Here is a 24,937-nt window from a genome sequence, read left to right on the forward strand (position 1 = left end):
TCGGGGGAACTGAACAACCTGACTCGCCACTTTCAATGTGTTGCGCACGCCACTGAGCTACTGCACAGACAAGCTAGTATCTGCCTGTTACAAAGGCTTGGTTTTGAACTTCAGTAAATTGAGTAAATTGAGTATCATAAATTGAGTCAAGTATTTGTACTCACCTCTTTATATGGAATCTCACATATCTGAGTATACTCCTACTGGGTAAGAAGCTACAGCATAGACAAGCGAGTATCTGCCAGTTCCTCAGGTTACCCAGCGAGTCTGGGTCTTGTACTCCAGTAGATTGCTTCACCACTTGGCAGTACACTTCATCTCTGAGCGGTTTCAGATCATGACAGGTTTGAAGAATGCCCTGTTAAGACAAAAGACAATATTTTTTTAAATGGTCAGCCAATTAAGGTATTTTATATAACTCATTCAAAGACTATAATCATTTGAATGGTCAATTATCAGATGACTAATGAGTATAGTCCCACCCCGCTTTTGGGTGAACATTTTTCAAAATTGGGGGTGGGACTATACTCGAATTTAAATTTCAAAAAAAAAAAAAAAAAATTAAATCAACCATGAATGATCCTAGCATTTAGGTCTAGGTCCAGGGACACTCCAAAGGCGAAAATTTGGGGGTGGGATTTTACTCGAAGGTGGGACTATACTCGCGTCAGTACGGTACTATTGATTATTTTTACCATTTTTAGAAAAAGACTCTTGCACTCTGCATGAGTGTAATAGTCCATTGCACTCACGCGGAGCTACCTTGGCAACGCTGACAAACGGGAGCATATAGCAAACACGGTGACCACCTCGACTCGCCAATTATAGGTGTGGGTGATATTTCTAAAATAAATACACTTTATATATATTTTTCATTAATTTTGTTTTCCTGGTGATTTATAAAATTAAGTGGAAGAAAAGGAATTTATATATGAGTTATATAAAACAATTATTGAATGTTTTTATGAGTTCAATGGAAAGAATACTTTCATTTGGTGAAATATGAACTGTTCCATTCAAATCGGCAAAACCTCATTGAATGGAACAGTCCATATTTCACCTCATGAAAATATTCTTAATATTGGACTCATTAACATTCAATATTTGTATAGTATGACAATGTTGTAGGTGACAACAAGGATGTGCCCTATGAATTCAAGGAATCGTACCGAGGTGCTCTCATTTACAGTACACATACATATCGTTGTTTCAGTGCAAGAATGTATTAAGTGACATTTTGCAGAAACATCCAAATCCTGACAACTGATAAGCCCTTGTGTGTGGCATCGATCATCTATGGGAGGTCGTCCAGGGAACACGGTTGTTTGATGGGCTCATTTATATGTTTTTCAAACAAAACATCATGTACAACCAAATTTTAGGTTTAAACAGCTAAAAGTGATATCGTGCTAATGTATGCAGATGCTTTTGAGTCATTCTCAACTTTAAGTTTCACTCTCTTACAAAATTATTCACTTTTATAGCATTTTAAAAGTTTTTCAGATATAAAATGTATCTATTAATGACAAAATTGGTGGCGCTATTTAATAACTGGAAATTACTCTTTCAAGCTTTTAATACAAATAATTCCTTTTATTGTTTGATCAAATATGTTTATAAAATTTCCTTGCTGCTTGTTTCACCTATTCCAGCTGTTTTAATAGCAGTATTAATCACCTACCCCTTGCCAATAAAGAAATATGATTTAGGGTAAATAGCACCATCTATAGTTTGCATTTAGTTAATAATGAAGCCAATTCTATATACATCAAACAACCGTGGAAATAGGCTATTACAACCTGTGCATTACCTGTATTAGTGGCATTGGATCTGGTGACATCTCTGAACCTTGTAATGAGTTAAAGATCTTCACTGCTTCCTCATGGAGGGTAGTGTATCCTTTCTCATGATCTGAAATTATATATAAAAAAGGAGAAAACAGAAGAAAGTCAAACAAAACTTCTTTGTATGGTAACCGATGAGCATATCATGTTGCTTTGTAGACATACATAAAATTCATGAGTTGGCAATTGGTCAAATCTCAAAGACCAGAATCTAAGACAGCCTGGGTTTGAAATCAAGCTCAATTGTAAGATTTCTTTACCTCACCAGTATATTATGTCTGTTTGGCCAAGCTCGCTTAGGTACCGTATCTATATCATTTATACCACGGGATCACATCCTTTATTGCGATCCTCATATATGTACTATTGTGTCTAGCATTGTCTTACACTCTACCTGTGTTTGCCAATTTCTGAGAAACTCAGGATCCGAAGGCTAAAGTTTGCAGGTCCAATAGATACTTACGTGAGCTGACAATTTGTCCATACGGTAATGGTAGTAATGGCGTCTTGAGTGGATGGGGAGTAGTCCTAAGGATGGGATTCAGTCTATATAGATACTTACGTGAGCTGACAATTTGTCCATATGGTAATGGTAGTAATGGAGTCTTGAGTGGATGGGGAGTAGTCCTAAGGATCGGGTTCAGTCTGTATGTTCTCTCGACTTGAGCGATATCATTATTGGAACTTGCTTCCTGTAAAATTGGAAAATAGTATATACATACATACATACATATAAGATTTATATTGCGCTTTATCATGAAATACCAAAGCGCATTACAAGAGATTTTACGCTACAATAAACTTACGCTACAAAAAACATGCAAATGGAATATAAACAACAACAATATTAAGCAACAGGAAATAAATGTGATTTGAGGAGTTCTTTGAACCGTTAAGGGTGGGGCCTCACGGATATGCTGTGGAAGAGTATTCCATATCCGTGGGCCAGCAACATGGAAAGCCTGATCCCCTAGGCAGCGATTTGTATATGGAATGTGAAGTTTGGTTGTATCAAGAGAAGAACGAAGTAAATGATGTCTGGTGTTAACAGATGAATAAAGATGAACATAATCCTGCAAATAAGTTGGAGCTAACCCATGCACACACTGAAATATGATGGTGAGAAGTTTAAACTTTATGCGTTCTTTAACCGGAAGCCAATGAAGCTCAGTAAGATGAGAAGAAATATGATCATGTCGCTTTAAACCACAAATAAGACGGACGGCCCGATTTTGAATGCGTTGAAGCTTGTTAAGATTGGTTTCTGTAGTTCCAGTTAAAAGTGAGTTGCCATAGTCCAGACGAGATGTAACAAGTGCACGAACAATGTGATTACATGAGTCTTTATCTAAATATCTCCTAATGCGAGAAATGTTCCTTAGTTGAAAAATCAGAGTTTTACACAAATGAGAGACATGAGTATTCATTGATAATGTTGAGTCCAGGTGAACACCTAGATTGCGAACGGATGTAGATGGCATTACAATAGAATTTCCAACTGTCAGATGATCGGTAGAGTATGTTCTGGTATTATGTGGTGAACCAAATAAAATAAAATCAGTTTTGTCCATATTTAACTTTAATTTGTTTAATTTCATCCAGCAACTAATTTCCTGTATACAAGCTTGAAGACGATGAATAGCAGAAATGTTTTCACCCGGTTTCTTTGGATCATAGGCACAGTATATCTGGGTGTCGTCGGCATAAATGTGAAAAAATAAATTGTGCTTTCGAATGATGTTACCAATTGGTTGGATATACGTAGTAAATTGAAGAGGCCCCATGATGGATCCTTGGGGTGTTCCACATTCAAGTTTGATTTCTTCTGATAAAGTTTCATTAATAATAACACGACTGCTGCGATTTTGCATGTAGGATTTAAACCAATCCAGTGGGGCACCAGACACGCCAAAGGTTTTACTGAGGCGACCAAGAGAGTAACATGGTTGATGGTGTCAAAGGCGGCCGAAGATCTAACATAGCCATAAGAACAACTTTGTTTTGATCGAGCATACTCAAGATGTCTCCTTTAACTTTCAACAACGCAGTTTCAGTGCTGTGTCCTTTTCGGTAAGCACTTTGAAAACTCTCAGATAAACTATGATCATACAAATGGTCCTTAAGTCTGGTAGCCACAATGGATTCAATAAGTTTGGCAAGAAACTGAATATTTGAGATTGGCCTATAATTTTTCAAAACATTCACATCAAGAGTGGATTTTTCAACACAGGTCTAACAATTGCTTTTTGAAAGCATTAGGAAAAATACCCTCTTGCAGGGAAGCATTTACAATCATAGTTATCAGTGGTGAAACAGTGGATATGTTTTGTTTCAAAATCCAAGTAGGGAGGGGGTCGAGCAAAAACGTCTTGTTGGAAAGTTTACGCATGACCTGTTCAACTTCCTCAACCGTAGCAAGAGAGAAACAATTTAACACATGAGTCGTTTCAAGATCTTCGCTGAAAATTGCTTCGTCATTACAAACATTTTCATTAAGTTCAACCATAATTTTATCAATCTTAGTTTTGAAAAAGCTTGAAAATTTGTTACTTAGCTCACTAGCTGAATCATGCATTGGCAGAGACTTCACAGATCTGTTAAGCAGATTGTTTACAGTGCTAAATAAGTCCTTACTATTCGCTTCCGATATCTTGGCTCTGAAGAAATCAGTCTTAGCCCTGATGATCATATCATTGACAAGATGGGCCTGGTCAAGATAAACCAAATGATCATGATCAAGATGAGATTTACGCCATTTACGCTCAAATTTCCTGCGTTTTCTTGAGCTTCCCTGATTTCATCATTATACCAAGGTAGACGGCAGCGAACAGATACACTCTTGGTGGTAACAGGTGCATATTTATCAAGCAAACAATTACATATATCAGTATAACATGTCACCATATCATTAATATCATCACACTCAACACAGGATATTTTTTCTTTAAGTTCAGTACCAAAAGAAGGTTGATCAAAATTACGGAAATTACGTATGGAACGTGTAATCTTAGGAAGATCAGGTTTTACACGATTTATGGTACAATATACTTGGAAGTGGTCAGAAACAATTGGTACTTTGACAGTCCAGTCAAGAACAACATCATCATCGGGTCTTGATATTACAAGATCGAGTGTGTTACCAAGACGATGAGTGGGTTTAGTAATATGCTGTTCAAAACCATTTGAAGACAGCAAATTGGAAAATTGAGACACATCAGATTTAAATGGTTTATTTATATGCTGTGTTATAATACAGTTTTGGGAAAGATCAGAGATATATCTCAAATTTCAATAAGGGGAAAACAACTGCTGCAGTCCCCATCTATGGACGGCATCAGATGGCTGAGAACAATTGCCACAATTTCCAACAAAGCTACAATTGCCCAGCAGACCACTATTCAACAGAATCATTGCAGAAGGTGTGTGATGCATATGTGTATCATTAATTTGGATTTAAAAAGAGGTCCTGCTGTCATAAATACAGACAGGGGGGCTATGAATTAAGCCATGTACAATATATGCCTAGCTTTTTCAACACCATTTTCAGGTTCCTCTTCTGCCCTCCTTTATTCTGCTTCATTCAGTTCCTATGGCCCACCTTCGGCAGTTCCCTCCCTCAAATATATTCTATTCATATCATGCCAATTTCTGCTACAGATTGTCCACTCTTAAGTACAAAGTGACAACACGCACGTAAACAGTGCATAGTGTTGTGTATCTACTGCAGGTATGTGTGCCTTCAAAGTCAGCACAATGTGTGCGTCTGTGTCGGTACTCTGTACTTCAGAGTAGACTGACTGTACATTGGATTTCCCAATATATACCCTATTGCTGTTTCTTAAATTGGTATCAAAATTGTACAGTGTTGGGTCCCGGGTTAAAGCTTATCATATGATCCACATGACCTTGACTAACCCATCATTAACCATCACACCCATCTTTACCCTGACATTTTAATTGATATTTGGAAGTGCTTAACCAAGGTTCCAACCAATTTCCAGGCTTCATCAGTTAACCATCACACCATTTTTTACCCTCATATATTTAATCAGTATTTGGAATGGTATTTCTAGCTGGGGTTTACTGTCTCTAATATCTTTGATAGCACAGGCTCATTTCAAACCATCATCAGGTCAGGATACAGAGCCTTAACAACCTACAATTAACCATCATACCCCTGCTTACCCTCACATTATCAGTATTTGGAATGGTGTTTCTAGCCATGGCTTACTGTCTATAACATCTTTGATAGCACAAGTTCATATCAAAGCATCATCAGGTCAGGATACAGAACCTTAAAGAATCTACAATTAACCATCACACCCCTGCTTACCCTCATATCTTTAATCAGTATTTGGAATGGTGTTTCTAGCTGTGGTTTACTGTCTATAACATCTTGGATGGCATATGTCCATTTCCAAGCTTCATCATGTGAGCTTGTAAACAGATTAAACGAGCAGCGACGGCCATGGACTGTGAACTTCCAGTAACCTGTATAAATGTGAAAGAAAAATTCAATTATAAGAAAATTATTAAATTATTATCCTTATTTGTTAGCTATAGTATTAGACCAAAAGTGTGTCTCAGAGCTTTGCACAGATTTTAAAATCTAATGCAGAATATGGTTCCCCTTTTACAAAATAAGTTTGAGATGCTCAAAACTGAATTATACACATAATGATAACTTTTCATTAACTTTGAAGTGTTATTCACATAATTCTTCTAACAAATTGCTACCAACAATTATATTTTTACCAGTATTTTTGAAGAAAAAAAATTGAGGAAACAAAATTAAACCGGCCAATTATTCCTGAGACCAATGTCCATACAAAACGAACACATGTGGCAGCACAGAGATTTCTTCTCCTTTGTGCAGTGAGCCTTCATCAATCATGTCACATCTACTGTGGTAATTGTGGCCCATAAGGTGTAGTCTCAGTCCCAGCTGGTTTGTGCTCCTTCATCAGTGATTGCTACAATGTATTTTGAGATTGTCACTAAATGGTTTGTTTAGTGACAAAGGAGTACAAGCTAGCTGGAATGAGACTATATAAAGAGGTAGCATATTTTAAATCAAAATGTTGGACATCGCAAAAGAACCCAGATATTTTTAATTGATTTGAAACAGGCATCAATCATTGTGAAGAACATTAGCAGGAACAATGCATTATACACGCACAAAATACATACAGATTATCATATTTTGGTTATTAAGTAATAATTATGATTGTAGATTTTCAATTTATCTGATACCTCTAATTATTGCTGAACATTGCAATTAAATGAACAATTCTCTAATATATTAACTTGAATGAAAGCACGTAAAAATCGATCATAACATGCACAGAGGAATAATTACCAAGTAATTGTTTGAGAGTCAGGTTAGTACAACGATTTTGATTCAAGTTAAATATGAAGGGGCAATACATAGTATGGAATATGTGGATAAAAAGGACAGTGGTCTACAAGCATTAACTAAAACTGATGCCTAAGTTGTAGGTTCAAACCCTAGTGGCGCCATCATGATGCTCGCTATGGTAAGGCCTTCATTTTTATAGGCATGCATATTTGGTGGTCACGTGACCTTGGCTGAATTATAGATTGTATGGCTCTGATTTAGGTTAGGGTTAAGATTAGGATTAGGATTAAGATTTAGTTCAAGATCTATGTGCAAGGGGATTAGCAAATTTGAACTAAGTTATGTGTTATTGATCATACAGGGGGCAAATTAATCTAAAAATAATATAAATTGGTGAACATTTCAAGGGTACAATTCCAGAAGATCCTATCAGCAATAGCTGCCCTATATACATTCAACAATTTTTGCATTCTATATTGTACACATCTAACAATAAATGGCCCATGGCAGCTATTGCAGATAGGGCCTTCTGGTCGTAAACCCTCTATTTACTGTTACATATACATGCAAATAGTGAGTTTTGAATTTGATATAGAGCTTGGTTTCATAGCAATGCATATTACAAAAAAAAACCCATACATATGCAAACATAAACATGCACATATTTAAATACTTGTGATAATATTACAATATAGACCAATTAACTATGTCACTTTTGCTACACTTAGAAAATATACATTCAAGTGTCAACTTATTTGTATCCTCACATTACCACAACCTTAACTTTGAAATAGATTATATATAAAGTCTGCACAAAAAGTAACTCAGCTGTTATAAATACGCCTATAGATTCAGAAGTAATAATTGTTTTCACAATATTTCAACATAAAAAGAAGGATGATTTATTTACGCGCATTTTGATACCCCATTTGTCCAATTTTTTTCAATATTGACAATACGGCAGTGTTTTGAAAGAAAAATACCCCAAAATAAAAGTTGCAGTTATTTGTATTGATTTGAAGTAAGCGCGAAGATAATGGCGGGCTTTACGTGTTTACAGTGCTGGCATTATAACCATTGATCGCTGTAAACTGCAATTTTTAAATTCGGGTATTTTTCTGTAAAAGCACTACTGTGTTGTTAATATTGAACGGCATTTGACGAATGGGGTATCAAAATGCGTGTAAATAAATCATCCTTCTCGCTATGTTGAAATATTGTGAAAACAATTATTACTTCTGAATCTATAGGCGTATTTATAACAGCTGAGTTACTTTTTGTGCAGACTTTATATTGGGCTATTTCAGTTTATGTCTATAGACCCCCCTATGGACACAACCTTAATCTTTCAAATGGGGGTTACCTGAATGGGTAACTGCATTTGAAATCTACACCCTGTGTGGGAAAATAAAGTAATGTCTTTCATAGGGGTTGCATAGATTTCAACTGGAATAGTCCATTTGTTGAATAGACATAAAACTACTCATTATCTGTATATATTGTCACTTTTCCTTAATGCCTATAACAGATTACAATAAGCAATCTCTATCTAACTTGTAGGTGCCTTACACAATTTGCTTACTGCAAGTATCAACCAAGGCAAAACAAACATGGCTTTACACTTTAAAAAAAATTGGTATCATTTGACCTATAAAAATAAAAAAAAATAAAGGACAACAGTACAAAATAGATCATCCGAAGATATAGATAGTAAACATGAGACCAAATTTTAACCAAAGTCTTGCATATTGTTGACACACATGTTGACACACCCAACTGAAACACTACTCATGATGCCATACAATCAATTCCTTTTGACGAACTAGCAAAGGGATGGGGATGTGGATGGTATATAGTTGGGTGTGCTATTAGCAATGGTGATCACATCGATATGTATTAAGTGAGATAACTTATTCAAATAAAAAGAGGAAAGTTATTAAATGTGCAAATGAATAGTTTCAGTGCATAATCATAGCATAGTTAAACACAGCACATTGAGAATACCATAGTCTGTAGATATCAAAATATATTGAAATAACCAATGATATAGCTAGGATAGTTTGATTAAGAATTTGAAGGTATAGATATGTAAAATGAAACAGTTTACAGACCACTGAATACCAGGTGTCATTGCTGCATCAATGTAGGGCCTAAATGGATCCGTGTGGTTTCTGTTTTTCTAAGCAAATTATATCACACAAGTTGATATCAAGAAATGTGTTATATTGGACTATTCCACTTGAAATCCACACCCCCTATTGAAGACATGACCTTCACATTCCCTGTGTAGAAGATTAAGGTCATGTCATCCATAGGGGGTGTGTGGATTATAACTGGAATAGCCCATGTCATTGTGGCCTGACTGGTCTAGAGGTTCTTGATTTACATCATAATTTATAGTCATCTTTAAAAAAAATATTATTTCATGCAGTTTTTACAAAAAAAGCATCATTCATTACATTTTTCAGCCTTTTCACAAATCCACAAAAAGCACATCATTAATAACTGCTTTCAAAACCACCAAGACTATAGCTGTGCTGCAAACTTGTCCCGAAACAAAAGCTGTGTAACAGTAAACACGAATACCAGACAAAATGTTGACTTGATCACTCTCTAATCTCAATACACCTATAATAGACTGTCTTGACCAACATATCACTGCTGAATGCATTTTCCTGCATGTACGTAGTACTTGTTTATACCACTCTATTTGATGTAAATAACCTCTGTGAAATTCAAAGAGATTAAACTCAAAGAGTACTGACTCAAAATTGCCCAGTATGTAATGCTATAGTAAATCCACCATAGAGATTATACCCAAGGAGTACCAACTCAGAATTGCCCTGGGTGTAATGTTATGAGAAATCCACCATTTTGGTTTGTCGTTCATGGAAATTCAAAGAGATTAAACTCAAAGAGTACAAACTCATACTTGCCCAGTATGTAATGCTATGATAAATCCACCATGGAGATTATAACCAAAGAGTACCAACTCATAACTGCCCGGTGTGTAATGCTATAAATCCGCCATTTTGGTTTGTCGCTCATAGAGAAAATAATTTACCCTTCAGTATTTTTCGCCATATTCACACGTCAAAGAACAAAACACTTTTTGCCGGGTATACTATTTGCCTTCCATGAGTGACACACAAGCATGGCAGAGTTGGTACTCTTTGCTTCTACCTTATTAATGAAATTACACCTGAGAATTGGGACTCATTCTATTTGCATTTTGCTACCGAGAGCATGAAAAAAAGCATATGGTATCTTTTGGATTTTTCACAAATTTTGTTTTTCAATGCATGCTTTTCAGGTTGCTTGTGTTTGACATGTAATGTGATCTTACAGATAATGTGCCATGCCATGTCTATATCCAAAACTTTTTAAACATTAATCCTTTCCTCTGCTGAAAATGGCGGAAGGTACATTATTTTTGGTCCCATGTATGACACTCCAAAATGGCTGATTTCTCATAGCTTTGTGCGAGTGTGAATTTTATGATGAAAGTTCTTTGCAAATTACATCAAATTTGAGTCACAAGTACAGGCACCACATACACACATGCAAATCTAATCCTTCCTACTATCAACAGTTTCCATGACAACCTTACCTCTTTGGTTCTTTTTATTACTAAGTCCTGCTCGATATATCCGGCCTTATTTTGCGAATAAAAAATATAAAAATTCTATCAAACTGATCGCTACTATAAATTTACATGACTTTAAATCAATCTTAGCCTACAAACTGCAGTATAATCTAAAAAAATACCGCAATACTGCACAGTTAATGTTTAGCTACTATAATAAGATTAGCTATGGTCAGAGATCCTAGTTATTGTTGTCCAAAAGTCTTAAAATATTCCCCATAACAAATTTTTTTCTCTACTTTTTTACATGATGAATTGAGTAAAATTTTTTGAATCAGACAATTTTCTGGTAAACTTAAATAGCACTGAATTTTATCCGTCATGTGCAAAAAATGCAAAAAAAAATAGTGCCTGTACTCAATTTGATTGATCAATTCAGTTCAGTTTTATTTCCATATAGGCCTAGTTCAGTTTCTTTGATCAAGTATGAAGTTGCCTTGTTGTTTATTACATATTCTTAGTCCCATCTCATTTTTTTAATTATATCTACCATTTTTCCTGCTATATAAAGTACCAATCAACGCCAAGAAATGCTCATTCCAAGACCAATGCATCTTTTTTTTAGTTTTTTAAAGAAAGCAGCACAAAACTTGCAGCCGTACCAAATGCAATACCTTGCATCTTGCTCACAACCCAATGTCATCCATATTCACAGCATATTGCAATATATAAATACCTCCACTGTGACTTGGGTTTTCAAGCAAGATTCCCAGTTTTGCTTAGCAAAATACATACCCATGTAATCAGGTAAACTCTGTTTCCTCGTTCTTATCAGTGAAGGCACATGACCTTCTGACCGCCTGCGATAAATCGCCTGCAATGATGGCGGAGCAGACGACAATGACCCTTGCGGACTATGAGTGTAGTACTCGGCGGGGGCATCATTTATGCTAATATTGTCACCTGGTGTAAGTAGTGTGTGAATTGGCAGATGAGAGATAGAGAAATGGTTAGAGTGCCCTCGCTTGGTGCCTATAGGAGGCCCTCGCTTGAGCAAACATGGTTAATAGAACATGATGAAAGAGTAAAAACCTTGCAACACTGGAAATATTTTGGCATGAATGAGTTGCATGTCTATGAAAGAGAGCCACATATTATGTTTCAAAAAATCATCTGTCTGAAAAACTGAGAAATCTTGGTAAACGTATACAGCTGGAATTATGTCATAACAAGAGCATTATTTGAACATTTAAATGTTTTGAACCAACTTTCAAAATGGGTATGAATTGTGTTGCAAATCATGCTTGAGATTTGCATTTCAGAGGTCAAATTACATATCGTCAGCCTGCTACGCTAATTGCATAGGTCATTTTTACATGTTTCTCATTTGCAATTTTGATTTTCTGAGTAATAAACCCATGATTAATCAAATTTCGAGTCGCATTCTTCATTAACTTGTGGAATACATCAAAAGAGATGTATTCCACAAGTTAATGAAAAATGCGACTGGAAATATGATTAAATATGGGTTTATTACTCAGAAAATCAAAATTGCAAATGAGAAACATGTAAAAATGGCTTAGGTAGTTAGTGTAGCAGGCTGACGATATGAGGTTTCCTCTGCTCAGCGATTAAAAACAAAGCAATCAATCACAATTGCCCAGCGATGCAATAAAACATATAAAGCTGTAAAACTGGTCTCATTAAATAAAACAATGGCTCATCACCAAGTTATACTTCAATGTTGTGTGGTTTTTTACTCTGACATCAATGAATTATGATGACTGACAAGAAATGAAACAAGAGAGCAAACCACATGCACAAGTTTGAATTATTTGATCCAATCTGGTTAACTTTTTTATATGTGATTTTGTCATATTGTCAAAATATTTTTTCAAAAAGTTCATATGTGTCGATAATAGTGTTACATATATATGTACAACCAGTGTGTAAAACAATCCAGCATCTTCACTGGCCATTAAGAGCTATTCCAGTTGAAATCCCCATTACCTCTGTGGAATATTTTGAAAATAGCTGCCACAGGGGGAGTATGAATTTCAAATGGAATGAACACAATAGGCAGCTCCATTTGAATTTCATACACCATCTTTGCAAAAGATTCAACCTGAATCTTCACAGAGGAAGGGCGAGTTTCAAATAGAATTCATAATCCTCCGTGGAAGGTATTTTAAATGGATTAGCCCAATTGTCCTTTGATTTGTTTTGTTTTGGATTTTTTCCTCAAGCTTTTTTTATCTTTTTCTTTCCATCTTTTGCCAGACATAACCAGATTGGATCACATAGTAGGCTATTCAATATGAATCCCATACTCCTTCATGGAAAGTACAGACAAATATGGCTATACAGACTTTCCATGGGGCGTATGAAACTCACTTGGAATAACCATTGCAACAGTGTGAGGTGCAGTATCTAGAAGAGAAAGTGCAGGGGGAACCTAACAAAGTTCACAATTTTGTGGAAAAATAATTTTCACGCTTTTAGAGCTAAAAAACTACCACGAAAAAAAAAAAAATTTGTAAATATATGTTCTTTTATGTAAACTCCTCAAAAAAAGTTTGGAAACTTACCAAAACGGCTTTATATCAGAAAAAAGTGAAATCTATTTCCATATTAAATCATATCGATACAAGTGTTGTTCTTTCCTGTCAAAAATGACACCAAATTTGTGACCATAACTTATTTTATTGTTGAGTAACTGTCTTTGAAAGACAAGGAGGTCTCAAACAAAATGTGCCAAATCTGTCATTGTCTGTGCCATTTGCATTAGTAAACATGAATAAGGAATGCCACACTGTTTCATTAAAACGGTTCTTGTACTGTCAGTCTCACGCATGCGGTCTTCTGCAGCTGTTGTTTTTCTTGGATGGCCACTTATGGGTCTGTCTTTGACATCTCCGGTCTGACGAAACTTGACTTTTAGCCCGGCTTTTAGCTTGGAGATCATACTGCAGGAAAATCCAAATGTTGCCGTGATTCTGAGGTATGCCAGCAAGCTGACCAATAGCGCGAGCCTTATTCAGGTCTGGTAATCGAACCATGTTTGCTTAAAAATTTCTTGCAAATGACCACTATGAAGAAGTGACCAGCAAGATAGGTTGACTTGCGTTGATCTGTTTGAATCCACAAGTAGTAGAACTGCTAATCCCATCCTAGCACTTTTCATTCAAAATGATGTACTGCAAACAACTTTTCATTCATTCTTTTATTCATGCATTAAACCACTCTTTCATTCATTCAGATCAATAAGATGAGCGCAGATAATGGTCAGTTTCGCACATTTTCTTTGAGACCTCTCTGTCTTTCAAAGCAAGTTACTCAGCCGTGGAATAAGCTATCGTCACAAATGAGGTATCATTGTTGACAGAAATGAACAATGTTTTCGCTGGTATGAAACAATTAATATGGAGATAGATTTCAAAATTTTCTGATATACAACCGTTTTTGAAAGTTTCCAAACTTTTTTTGAGGAGTTTATAAGGATATGTAAAAAAAATCTAAATTTTGAATTGAAAAACATGCACAGTAGTTTCAAAGGCAAAATTTACTTTAATATAGTACCTCCCAAAGTTCAAATGCAATAGTATAAGAGTGCTCAAATACTGCATTTTTACTTTTTAGTAATATAAACAGCAAACTTTGACTAATTTGTGCAAGAAAGCTGCAATTGAATTTAATTCATAAGCAATAATCTAACTTCAGCTATTTCTTTGATGCTGTAGATTTTGTTACTTTTCTGTTCATAAAGCTACATTTTTGTAGACCTGTTATCGACACCCGATTTCTAATTCAACACTGTGTCGGGGAAAAAAATACGACAATCGACACGTGTCAAAACTTTTAATGATATAAAAAAAATGCTGAAAAAGTCGATAGATAAGCTTAAAATCACACTGATATGAATTAGGATCACCGACTTCCGGTGTAAACACACTTCCTGGTTTGTTCTACTTCCGGGTTCGGGTCCACTTCGGGGGGTTATTTTCGACTTTCCGATGAAAAACATGATTGTACGGTAAGCTTATTTGGGCAAAATAGCATGGAATTTAATTTTTTTCTTTTTTGATGAGTGTCGTTAAGTGTCGAAAAAGGATAATATCTTTTGAAGTGTCGGATTTAGGGTCAAATTGACGATAATACGACACATACGACAATCAATAACAGGTCTACATCATTGTACCAGATACTGCACCAAAGATTTCCAATCATTTAAAACAGAAATATCCCATCATGCAAATCACCCAATTAACTAATATCACATGCAAACTACCAAACAAACTCAAACAACAGATGTGACCCACTCCAACAAAACCAGGAACAAATCAAACCAGGAATTTTTTGGAGTTATAGGATTCTAAAGATGGAAAATTCAAAATTCAAATTTTGAAATTCATTATTTCATAGTATTTGACTGTGGGACTAAGTGAACTTTCAAATCCTTGTTCTTATTAAAAGGAGGTTTATTTAATCAATAATTAACAGTTGAACTAGGATAATCCCTATTCAATATTGTGTAACACAGAAAACTAATTGGCCATTTCTCAGAATAGCAATTATGTAAAAATATAAAGGTATCATTTACAAAATTATCTATATCTTATTAAGTATTGATGCTATTATATATCATTTTAAAGCTTATTGTCTTGTGCTTACATTTATATTAAAATCATGAAATGTCAAAAACCTGATTTGTTCCTGGATTTGTCAGTGCGGGTCACAAATAAACAAATGGTTGAATATCTTGAAATGAAGTGCACACACCAAATGGAACTGAACATGATTTATGAAAATGAAAAGTTCTAAAAATTATGAGAATTATCCTTATTATTGAGTAGACTAACATGCATGCTCTTTTAACATATAGTTGATTAATTTGGTAAACATTGAATTAATTTCGTGTTAAAAATATGAAAACATTCAAAACAAATGAGACAAACAATATTATGATTTTGATTATTTTTTTTGTTAATTTGTGTGTTTTGATCAAACTATTTGCTACTCCATCACATCACTTAACCTTTGACCTGCACCTGCTAATGCACTATAGGAAGTTGCAATGCATTATGGGTATCACATCCAAAGACAACCTTTGACCTTTTGACTACCTACCAATAGTAGCACCTTTACTTGTCTTCCGTCTCCAGTATCAGTGTTGCCATACGACTGCTTGACCTATTGACCCCATTACTACTGTTGCTAAGGTTGTTGGTGGTTACGGAGTCCAGCGAGCTGATAGAGCCGTTAGGAGAGTGGTTAGAGCCAGCAGCATTTCCGTTAACTGTTTGAACTACTTGATAGCCTAGTGGTCAGTGTGATTATAAAGCAGATGGGGATAAAAAAAAGCGATAAAATGACAAAAAATTGTGATGAGGATGCAGTTTGGTTATATGTTAGCAAAATAATTTTATGACAGGGAAATTATGTACAGATAATGTCAACACATAGAAGCTCCCAAAACATTGAAATCGAAAACAAACATATCACCACGAATGAAATATTAAGTGTTTGGACATCTAGTTTACATCTACATCTGTACTCAGCATAGTCCTTCTGTCAGGATGTCGTGCCAAGGTGACAAAATGCTTGTGTGCAGTACTGTACCGGAAGTTGTAGTGCATATGTACAAGGTGCGAGTAAAACACATGGTGTTAAAGAGTACAAGTCTTGTGAAGATAGTTTACTAGCTCTATATGTAACTCTTTACAAACTAAATGGACAAAATAACATGAAAGTTATGCTTTATTTTAAGTTTGTATTTAATTCTTTTCTTTTCAGAAAATCTGATCTCCAAAATATTTTGTCACTCTAACCTATTTTCAAACAAGATGTCCATACACTGAATTTCCTATACAACACCACACTGAGGCATTCCAGTTGAAATCCATACACCCTCTATGGACCACATGACCTTAATCTCACACACAGGGAGTGTGAATTTCAAATGGAGTCACCCATTCAGGTAGCCCCATTTAAAATGCATGCTCCCTGTCTAGAAGATTAGGGCATGTCTTACATAGGAGGTGTATGGATTTCAACTGAAATAGCCCAATATAGGGACCAAACAGCTTTTCCCACTAAACTTTGCACATATGTACAATCTTCAGATCAATTTTGATTAAACTTATACACAACCATTTTTATTTCACATACTGGGAACGCTTTCATAGACATCTGACATCTTCAGCAGATGTTACTGGCTCTGATATAGACCACTTGACATGTGACGTCATTGCCCGGCTGTATGCACACAAATTATTTCCATTCTTTGCACTGCAGAATGTGTACGCATTATAGTTTGCTCAGGGCACATGCATTTTAAATCGCCCACCAAAATTTAATATAGTACAAGAAAGCCATCGAACAGTGTAGCGGTTCGTTCAAGCATATCGATAGACCAGTCGCTCGCCTTTATTAATAAACAATGATGTCAAGTGGTCTATACTTTCTTGGTTGCTTTCAGACAACCTATTCCAAGGAGAGGAATATACCAGCGTCTGTGACGTCACCTAGTGGGTGGCATCATTCGATTAGGTTGTCCAAAACAGTTTTAAAGAAACCACTGAGCTAACAACATTGGCTGAAGATGTAGAAGGGCCACCTAATAGTGCTCCCACTAAGAGAGAGAAAAAAAAATGAAGTGTATGTAGAAGTTTTATCACAATTACTCTGCATTTTTTCACCACTATGTATGAATTTACAACACTATATGTACAATATTGACAAGGAATTAATTACACAACCAAATAACCCGTCTGTCAAAAAGAACAAGAAACTTACAAAATACAAAATAAAATAAAATAAAGAACAACAGTGTACCAAACTCTAAGAGTGTAGTTACTCCAGTGTCTATAGACAATATAACTACCCATCCCCCTGTTTTCCAGTTTTCTCACTACATTTTGAAGAATCTTTTTTAGTTATATATAAGGTATTCGCAGCTGAAATTTGTAACTTATTAACGTCATTATTATCAGATTATTTCAATTTTTGGTACATAAATTTCATGACTTACATGAATTCATTTTTACTTGTAAATTTTTGAGTATTATTTTTCCATAATAACTGGCAACCCCACACATGAACATACATTTGACCATCATGATGAATGCTGGGAGCTAGCATCTGATATGATCATGTTTACGAATGTGCCACAACACCATGGGTGATAGTTTGATATATATACAGCCAATGAACATGTATGATTAAAACTGCAGATTTGATTATGAAATATGGATACTTTGATATAAAATAATTATATGTCTGGATCAGGAAACCTATTCAGCACTCACCACTTAATTCCCTGAATGCTGGCCATAGGCTTCAACATAAAGTCCAAGTTTTAAAATATTTTCTCAAAATATCATGAGCTATCTCAAGAACCACTGAACCAATACTAGGCTTGTTTGTACTCACATTAATGCATTTTTAATGCTGATTCCAAATATGGTCATGATTATGTACAATTCTGAAATTTGTAATAGTTTTTATCGTTTGCAACAACTCCCGTGTGGAGAGGGTTAAGGGGGTGCACAGATTGATGGTTGATTAATATAACATCTGACTCATGGTCGTTGATCAAATCACACATAGTATTTATTTTTTTATTGATCAAAACTAAGAATAAGACTACAACTTTACTCCTTCTGAGGACATTATGCAATAACATTGGATCTCTTGACATATCTCTGTCCCATCTTATCTAAAGTCTGCACAAAAAGTAACTCAGCTGTTATATATAGGCATATAGATTCAGAACTAATAATTGTTTTCACAATATTTCAACATAAAAAGAAGGATGATTTATTTACGTGCATTTTGATACCCAATTTGTCCAATTTTGTTCATTATTATGTTTTCAGGGTTATTAGGAGTTAAGAAAACCTAATAATGATAATATTGGATGGCTTATTTCGCATGATACCATAACATATCGGATTCGTCATACAAATAAATCATCCTTCTCTCTATGTTGAAATATTGTGAAAACAATTATTTGTTCTGAATCTATAGGCGTATTTATAACAGCTGAGTTACTTTTCTCCTCGCTGTATTGTAGATGTATTGTAGATGCATTGAATTGTGCTTCACAACAGCCCCTTGAGCAATGGTACAACCAGAAGGGGCCAGGATACCCCTAGGCTGAATTCACCAGTCCTTCAACAGCTATGGGACTATTTTGTACCGCAGTGTTTACTAGTTTCAAGGGGGTGAAGGACTCAGGCTAGTATGCCCCCTGAAAAGATACTTTCAGTTAAATTCAGGACGCTACTTTCCATTCTAATTGGGATCAAATTCTCAGTGACCAGTCATTTAACCCCCCCTTTGAGAATGGGCTATTCCAGTTCAAATCCATGCACCCCATATGGAAAACATGACCTTAATCTCACAAACAAGGGGTGTGCATTTCAATTGGAGTCACTTTTTCAGGTAACCCATTCCCTGTATGGAAGATTATAAGATCATATTTTCCATAGGGGGTATATGCATTTTAACTTGAATAGCCCGATGTGGAACCTGGTTACGAACCTGGGCTTGAGATGCACTTGGTGGTTATAAGTGGTGTGTTATAATCACTTCAGCTATTTACTACCAGTCTTTTAACTCATATGACTAACAAATAAACTAGTGCAATTAATATCTACCACAAACTTCCACAAGTCAAAATTACACACCAGATATTGCTGTTGCCCCAGAGGTACACTGCTGCCCAGCTACTATGTGGCTAATATAGAGTACCAGTGCAGCACTACTCCCTATTCCAGAATGGATTAAAAAATATTATCCTGTTTTGTCAAATGAAACATAGCTAAATCCTAATCCTTTAGTTAGTTCTAACTGGTAATAAAAGTCAAATTTTAATAGTTTTGCAATTTGAGGGAAAATGGTCCAAAAACATGCAATTTTGCATTTTTTCTTACAGTTGTAGTCAAAAATTGTAAGACATGGCACAAGTCGTAAGCATTCAATATCTTGAGTATAGGGTAAGACCGTAAGAGTTAGCTCATAATTTTAATATTATATGTTATGTTTGCTAATTGGTTATGAAAAGGATTAGATAATGTGTTTTACAAAAATTTAAATGCATAACTTGAAATTGGTCTTTGTTCAAGTCTTTGGGCATCATTGTCACAGAATACGAAGAAGGTCGAAAAGCGCCCTAAAAATGCATGTATTTGGCCATTATTTCCAAAAATGGGCCAAATATTAAAAGTTTACTTTCATTGCCAGTTAGGACTAACTTAAGGATTAGGATTTAGCTATGTTTCATTTGGCAAAATAAGATATTGTTTTTAATCCCAAAAAAATTAGTGCTGTATTTTGCACCAGTCCAGTACCAGTGTGTGTACTGTACATGTGTACTCTCGAGTACCCAGTGTCTGGCACTCTAACTGGGGATTCAGTTATCACTCTGGGTAATTAGGATATATACAAATTTTACTCTTTCCCCAGTATGGCTAGTTAGGAGGATGTACACTCAGCCGGGTTTGAACCAGCAACCTACTAGCATCTGTCTAAACATCCAAAGGTTGTGGGTTTGAATCTGGCCGAGTGCACATTCAATATTTTTATGTGACCATCCTCCATAAATGAGCTGTAATGTCGGCATTGTCACTTTTTGAGATATTAGACAGGCATATTTTCCTCAAAACAAGCTTTACAAGCAGGGGGTGCCCCAAATTTGCAAAAGTATACACAAAGTTTTTTTAATGTTTTTTTGGTCAAAAAAGGTCCACATTTTAGGAAGAAAGGCCACTTTTCACAAAATCACCCTTTCCCCTCTTGAAAAAAACTCCACTTTTTTAAAATCAGCACCCCCCCCCCAAAAGAAATCCTGCATACAGGCCTGTTTACATGTTTACAAGGATATTAAATTATCACGTTAAATTATCATGGGAAATTTTCACGTTCTATCCTGAAGCATGCATCATCTTCCTAATCGCTGAACTGTAGGCCCCGCCAAGTTCATTGACGAGGCCACCTCCCCTGTTCAGTGAAGGCTCCTCCCGCGATTAGGAAGATCCCTCTCAGGTTGAACTCAAAGGTGACCTGTGATACTACAACATCCGCCTGGTCAATGAACTTTTACCGCCAGAAGATCAGTCGGCTGATGATGCTGCTCAGGATAGAACGTGAAAATTTCCCACTCAAAAACGTAAGTCCAGTTGCCTAGATTGCAGTTCAAAATAATTTATTATTTACTACCTGGATGAATGATAATCTTCACAAACGTATTTACAAGGATATAATAATATACCCCTGTAGCTTGCATGCAAGTAAGTAAAAAATCTTTTCCGAAAAAGTTATCCGATGTTTTTAGAGAGGTTCAATGGGAACTATTTTAAAACAAGCTCTTCCGACATTATAGCCCATTCATGGTAGATAGATCATCACATATGTGTCGGCCATTTCTGGGGAAAGATAAAAACTTTCACAAACTACAACTGACTTTAACAGACTTGGAGGGAGGGAGGAAAGAAGATGGGAGAGGCTCACCATGGCAACATCATCACAAACACCAATCTATAATCAGGCATGAGAATGGCTTTTTTGAAAACTGCCTGAAAAAGCGTGTGAATTCGGCCTTTAAAAAGGCCCAAATGGACTGAAAAAAATGTGTAAATTTGGACAACAAAATAGCCTGAATTCAGGCAAATGCCTGAAAATTCTCATGCCTGTATAACACACATCCTAAGTCTACCTTGATTCTTGCCATATGAATCGTAACAGCATACTGGTTTTGTCCCATACGGAGCTTGCATAATAACATCCAAATGTTGAGGTAAATACGAGATTGTACTATCCCAGTTGAAATCCACACACCTATGGAAGACATAACCTTAATTCCCCACACAGGGGGGTATAGATTTCAAATGGAGCCACACATTCAGGTAACTCCATTTGATATTCCGACTCCCTGTGTGGAAGATTAAGGTTGTATCTTCCACAGGGGGTGTATGGATTTCAACTGGAATACCAATTGTTCATGCAGATGTTATATTAATGAGGGGGATGGATGAGCAAGAAGATCCTAACTGCAATAGCTGCCCTGTAGACATTTGGGAATTTGTGCAATCTCTTTTGTACACATATGCAGCTATTTTGTACATGGCAACTATTGTAGTTGGTATCTTCTTACACCAACTCCTTAAAATATTATTTGAAGAAAAAAAGTTCAACCTATAACGGCAAGTAGTGTATTAGCAATTAAACAATGCCATTAATTGTATGGTTACTGTTATCATTATATTGTTAAAACATGCCCAAACTGCTGTGCGTACATGCACAACAGTTCCAAATATTAAAATGGAGGGCGCAGCTTACATTTGTTTCCAATGTTGTCGTTGACATGCCCGCCCAGCTGTACAAAAGGCATTGCACTCTCCGCTGTCAACAGAGCGGACTGTGCTGCGCCGGCGAGAATATTACGTCCACTTTTTATTTCTAAACACAACAACCAGAGCAAAATTCTTTGGAATCGATAAGTTATACTAGATAACAATTAAGGTACTTCATATTTTAGAAAAAGTGTTTTCATTATTGTGCTTGTGCCCAAATTGAGCTTCCAGTTGAAATCCATACACCCTCTATGGAAGATTACATTAATCTCTGACACAGGGAGTGTTAACTTCAAATGGGGCTACTTGAATTGGTGACTCCATAAGAAATGTGCACCCCTGTGTGGAAGATTAAGGTCATGTCTTCCATATGGGGTGTATAATGAATTTCAACTGAAATAGCCTATTCGATGGAATCAAGTTTATTCATGGAACTCAAAATGGTACATGAAAAGCACGATATATGTTATAACCAACACTGATGAGAATTTTGAAGCACATATATTATGCCTGCTGTGACATACTACAGAGTCACAAAAAACATCTGAAAAAAGGCTTAATCTGACCCCCCCCAAAAAAAACCCCTTTCCTATAGGCCATCACAATGTGCACCAGAACAAAATGCCAATATGTGGCAATTTTTGTCCACTGACCAGTAAGCATCATTTAGACGACAATGCCATGTTAAAATGCATAGACTCATACGGTAAGCACACCAGATACGGTTGAACTATGATAGCCCAGTGCATGCAAGCTCAACAGTGCCATCCATGGTACTGTATACCGTACAGTAGGTTATATGTGCTTGTCATTATTTTTGTGGTGCATATTATAGTTAATGATATCACATCAAACTTTCCATTCAGTTAGTAAGCCATGTCTATTCTAATAAATAATTTGGATGAAATAATCTGGCAGTGTATTTGCATTTTACAGCAGTTATGATTTTCAGATGACAGATATAAAGTTATAAATAAAAAATGCAGTCCTGTTATTTGTGTCCTTATTTGAAATGTTTACTCTGAAAAAAAATCTTCCTAAAACATCTGTTGTTTCATAATTCACCTCTCGTGGGTAGAATTTGCAACTTATAATTTACTAGCTACTATTATAGCGGTACTCTTTTCAAACCTATGTAGAATTTTAGTCGATAGCACAAAACCAAACCTGCAACCCTTCTTAAATAATAAAACAAAAGTATCTGTTGCCAAATTGAGTTAACCTTCTTACCTTCTTCTTTCATGGATTTCTCATCCGGCACTGTCACAGAGCACAGACTATTCAAAGCAATAGCACCTAGTTTCTGTTGCAAATCGACGTTCCTGTAATAATCCAAGGAGTTGCTAGTCAAGATGAAATAGCGTTTCTTGCGGTTGGCACCGGCTCTTGCCAAAGTTCCTCCGTGTGTTTCTTTTGTAAGCCAGCCACTCATGAGGATGTCTTCCTTCTTATAAGTGTGTTGACCTTTGTGGTAGTGAGTGAGAGCTGAATGAAGAGGAAACAGGGAAAATGTTGCATGTTTAAATGGGCTATTTTATTTAAAATCCATGTGCCCCCTGTAGAAGATTTTGAACATATCTTGCACAGGGAGTGTATGAATTTCAAATGGAATTTGCATATTAGCCAACTCTATTTGAAGCTCACCCTCTCTCTGGGGAAGAATCTTTCTCAGAGGATGTGTGAAATTCTAATGGAGCTGCCTAAAATGTTTACTCCATTTGAAATTTGATATTTCTGACATCAAAGTTGGCGATAGTACGACTTTTGCTAGTTGAAGCTGCAGACTCAACCTTATCCAGATCCAGATCTTCCACAGGTGTAGTGTAGCTTTCAACAAGAATAGCCAAATACTCCTAAACAATACATGATTTGAGTGAATTTCACTGATATTATCATGCTCACAACTATTTGTTTTTCCCTCCCATTGATCACCATTTAATTAATGCTTCATACATTCTTAGATAGCGAGAACCAATCAGAGCAAACGTTCGAAAAATGTCAACCATGCATTGATTGTGTATATATGCACTGATGCACATCCAGTGCTGGCTATATACCGTAAAACCCCGTCTACAAGCATATATAGTGTTTTTTATGAAAGCTAAATTAATTTGAAGCAAGCGTAAATATACCAATACAATAGATTGGTCTCAAAAAAAATACTTGTTTGCATATGCTTGGATCCGTAACTTATTTGTTCAAACTCCATAATGGTGCCTGGATTAATGTAGCTTTCATCAGAAGCACTCTATATGCTTGTAGACGGGGTTTTACGGTACTTCAACATGAAATTGACAGGTACAGCCGATACAAATTACCCGTTTCTTTTTTACCTTTTGACTTTTATTATATGACAATTTCTTACCATGAAACCATTCATTCATACTCTCAGGATTCTCTCCCATCAGATTGATAATCCTTTCTGCTGTGATGATGTCAAAAGCATTGGGCCTGGATATGACAACATAATTGGTAAACATTAGACAAAATAAATAGAACTGAACACATTATAAGTACATAAAAGTTTACATTTTCAGAAAGAAAATGATGCAAGGAATCCAACTAGCACAGCAAAATTCTGAAAAAAATAGCAGTTTTTGAGAAATATTACAAAATTAATTTGATTTTCCTTGCCAATTTTTTTTGTCCACCATAACAACTTACCTTAAATTTCCAAATCGACAAAATCTACATATTTATGGTCTAAAGACACAAAACTAGATTCCTTTTTCTCAAATTTGAGAATTAGGACTTTACACTATTTCTATTCCTTATAATAAACAAAATTTTGGTC

General features: G+C 35.7%; 1 protein-coding gene across 1 annotated transcript in view; it reads right to left on the reverse strand.

Moving 5' to 3' along the window:
• LOC140162437 (unconventional myosin-X-like) overlaps window positions 1-24,937 on the reverse strand; it is a 152,124-nt gene that overhangs the window by 19,857 nt on the left and 107,330 nt on the right. Inside the window, exons 29-34 of the mRNA XM_072185673.1 lie at window positions 24,509-24,594; window positions 23,374-23,628; window positions 6,178-6,335; window positions 2,407-2,536; window positions 1,811-1,911; window positions 165-358 (exon numbers count right to left, since the gene is read on the reverse strand). Of these exons, the coding sequence (XP_072041774.1) occupies window positions 165-358; window positions 1,811-1,911; window positions 2,407-2,536; window positions 6,178-6,335; window positions 23,374-23,628; window positions 24,509-24,594 (924 nt within the window). The remainder of the gene's footprint in view (window positions 1-164; window positions 359-1,810; window positions 1,912-2,406; window positions 2,537-6,177; window positions 6,336-23,373; window positions 23,629-24,508; window positions 24,595-24,937) is intronic.

This window comes from Amphiura filiformis, chromosome 10 (genome assembly GCF_039555335.1).
Source record: "Amphiura filiformis chromosome 10, Afil_fr2py, whole genome shotgun sequence".
Taxonomy (NCBI): Eukaryota; Metazoa; Echinodermata; class Ophiuroidea; order Amphilepidida; family Amphiuridae; genus Amphiura; species Amphiura filiformis.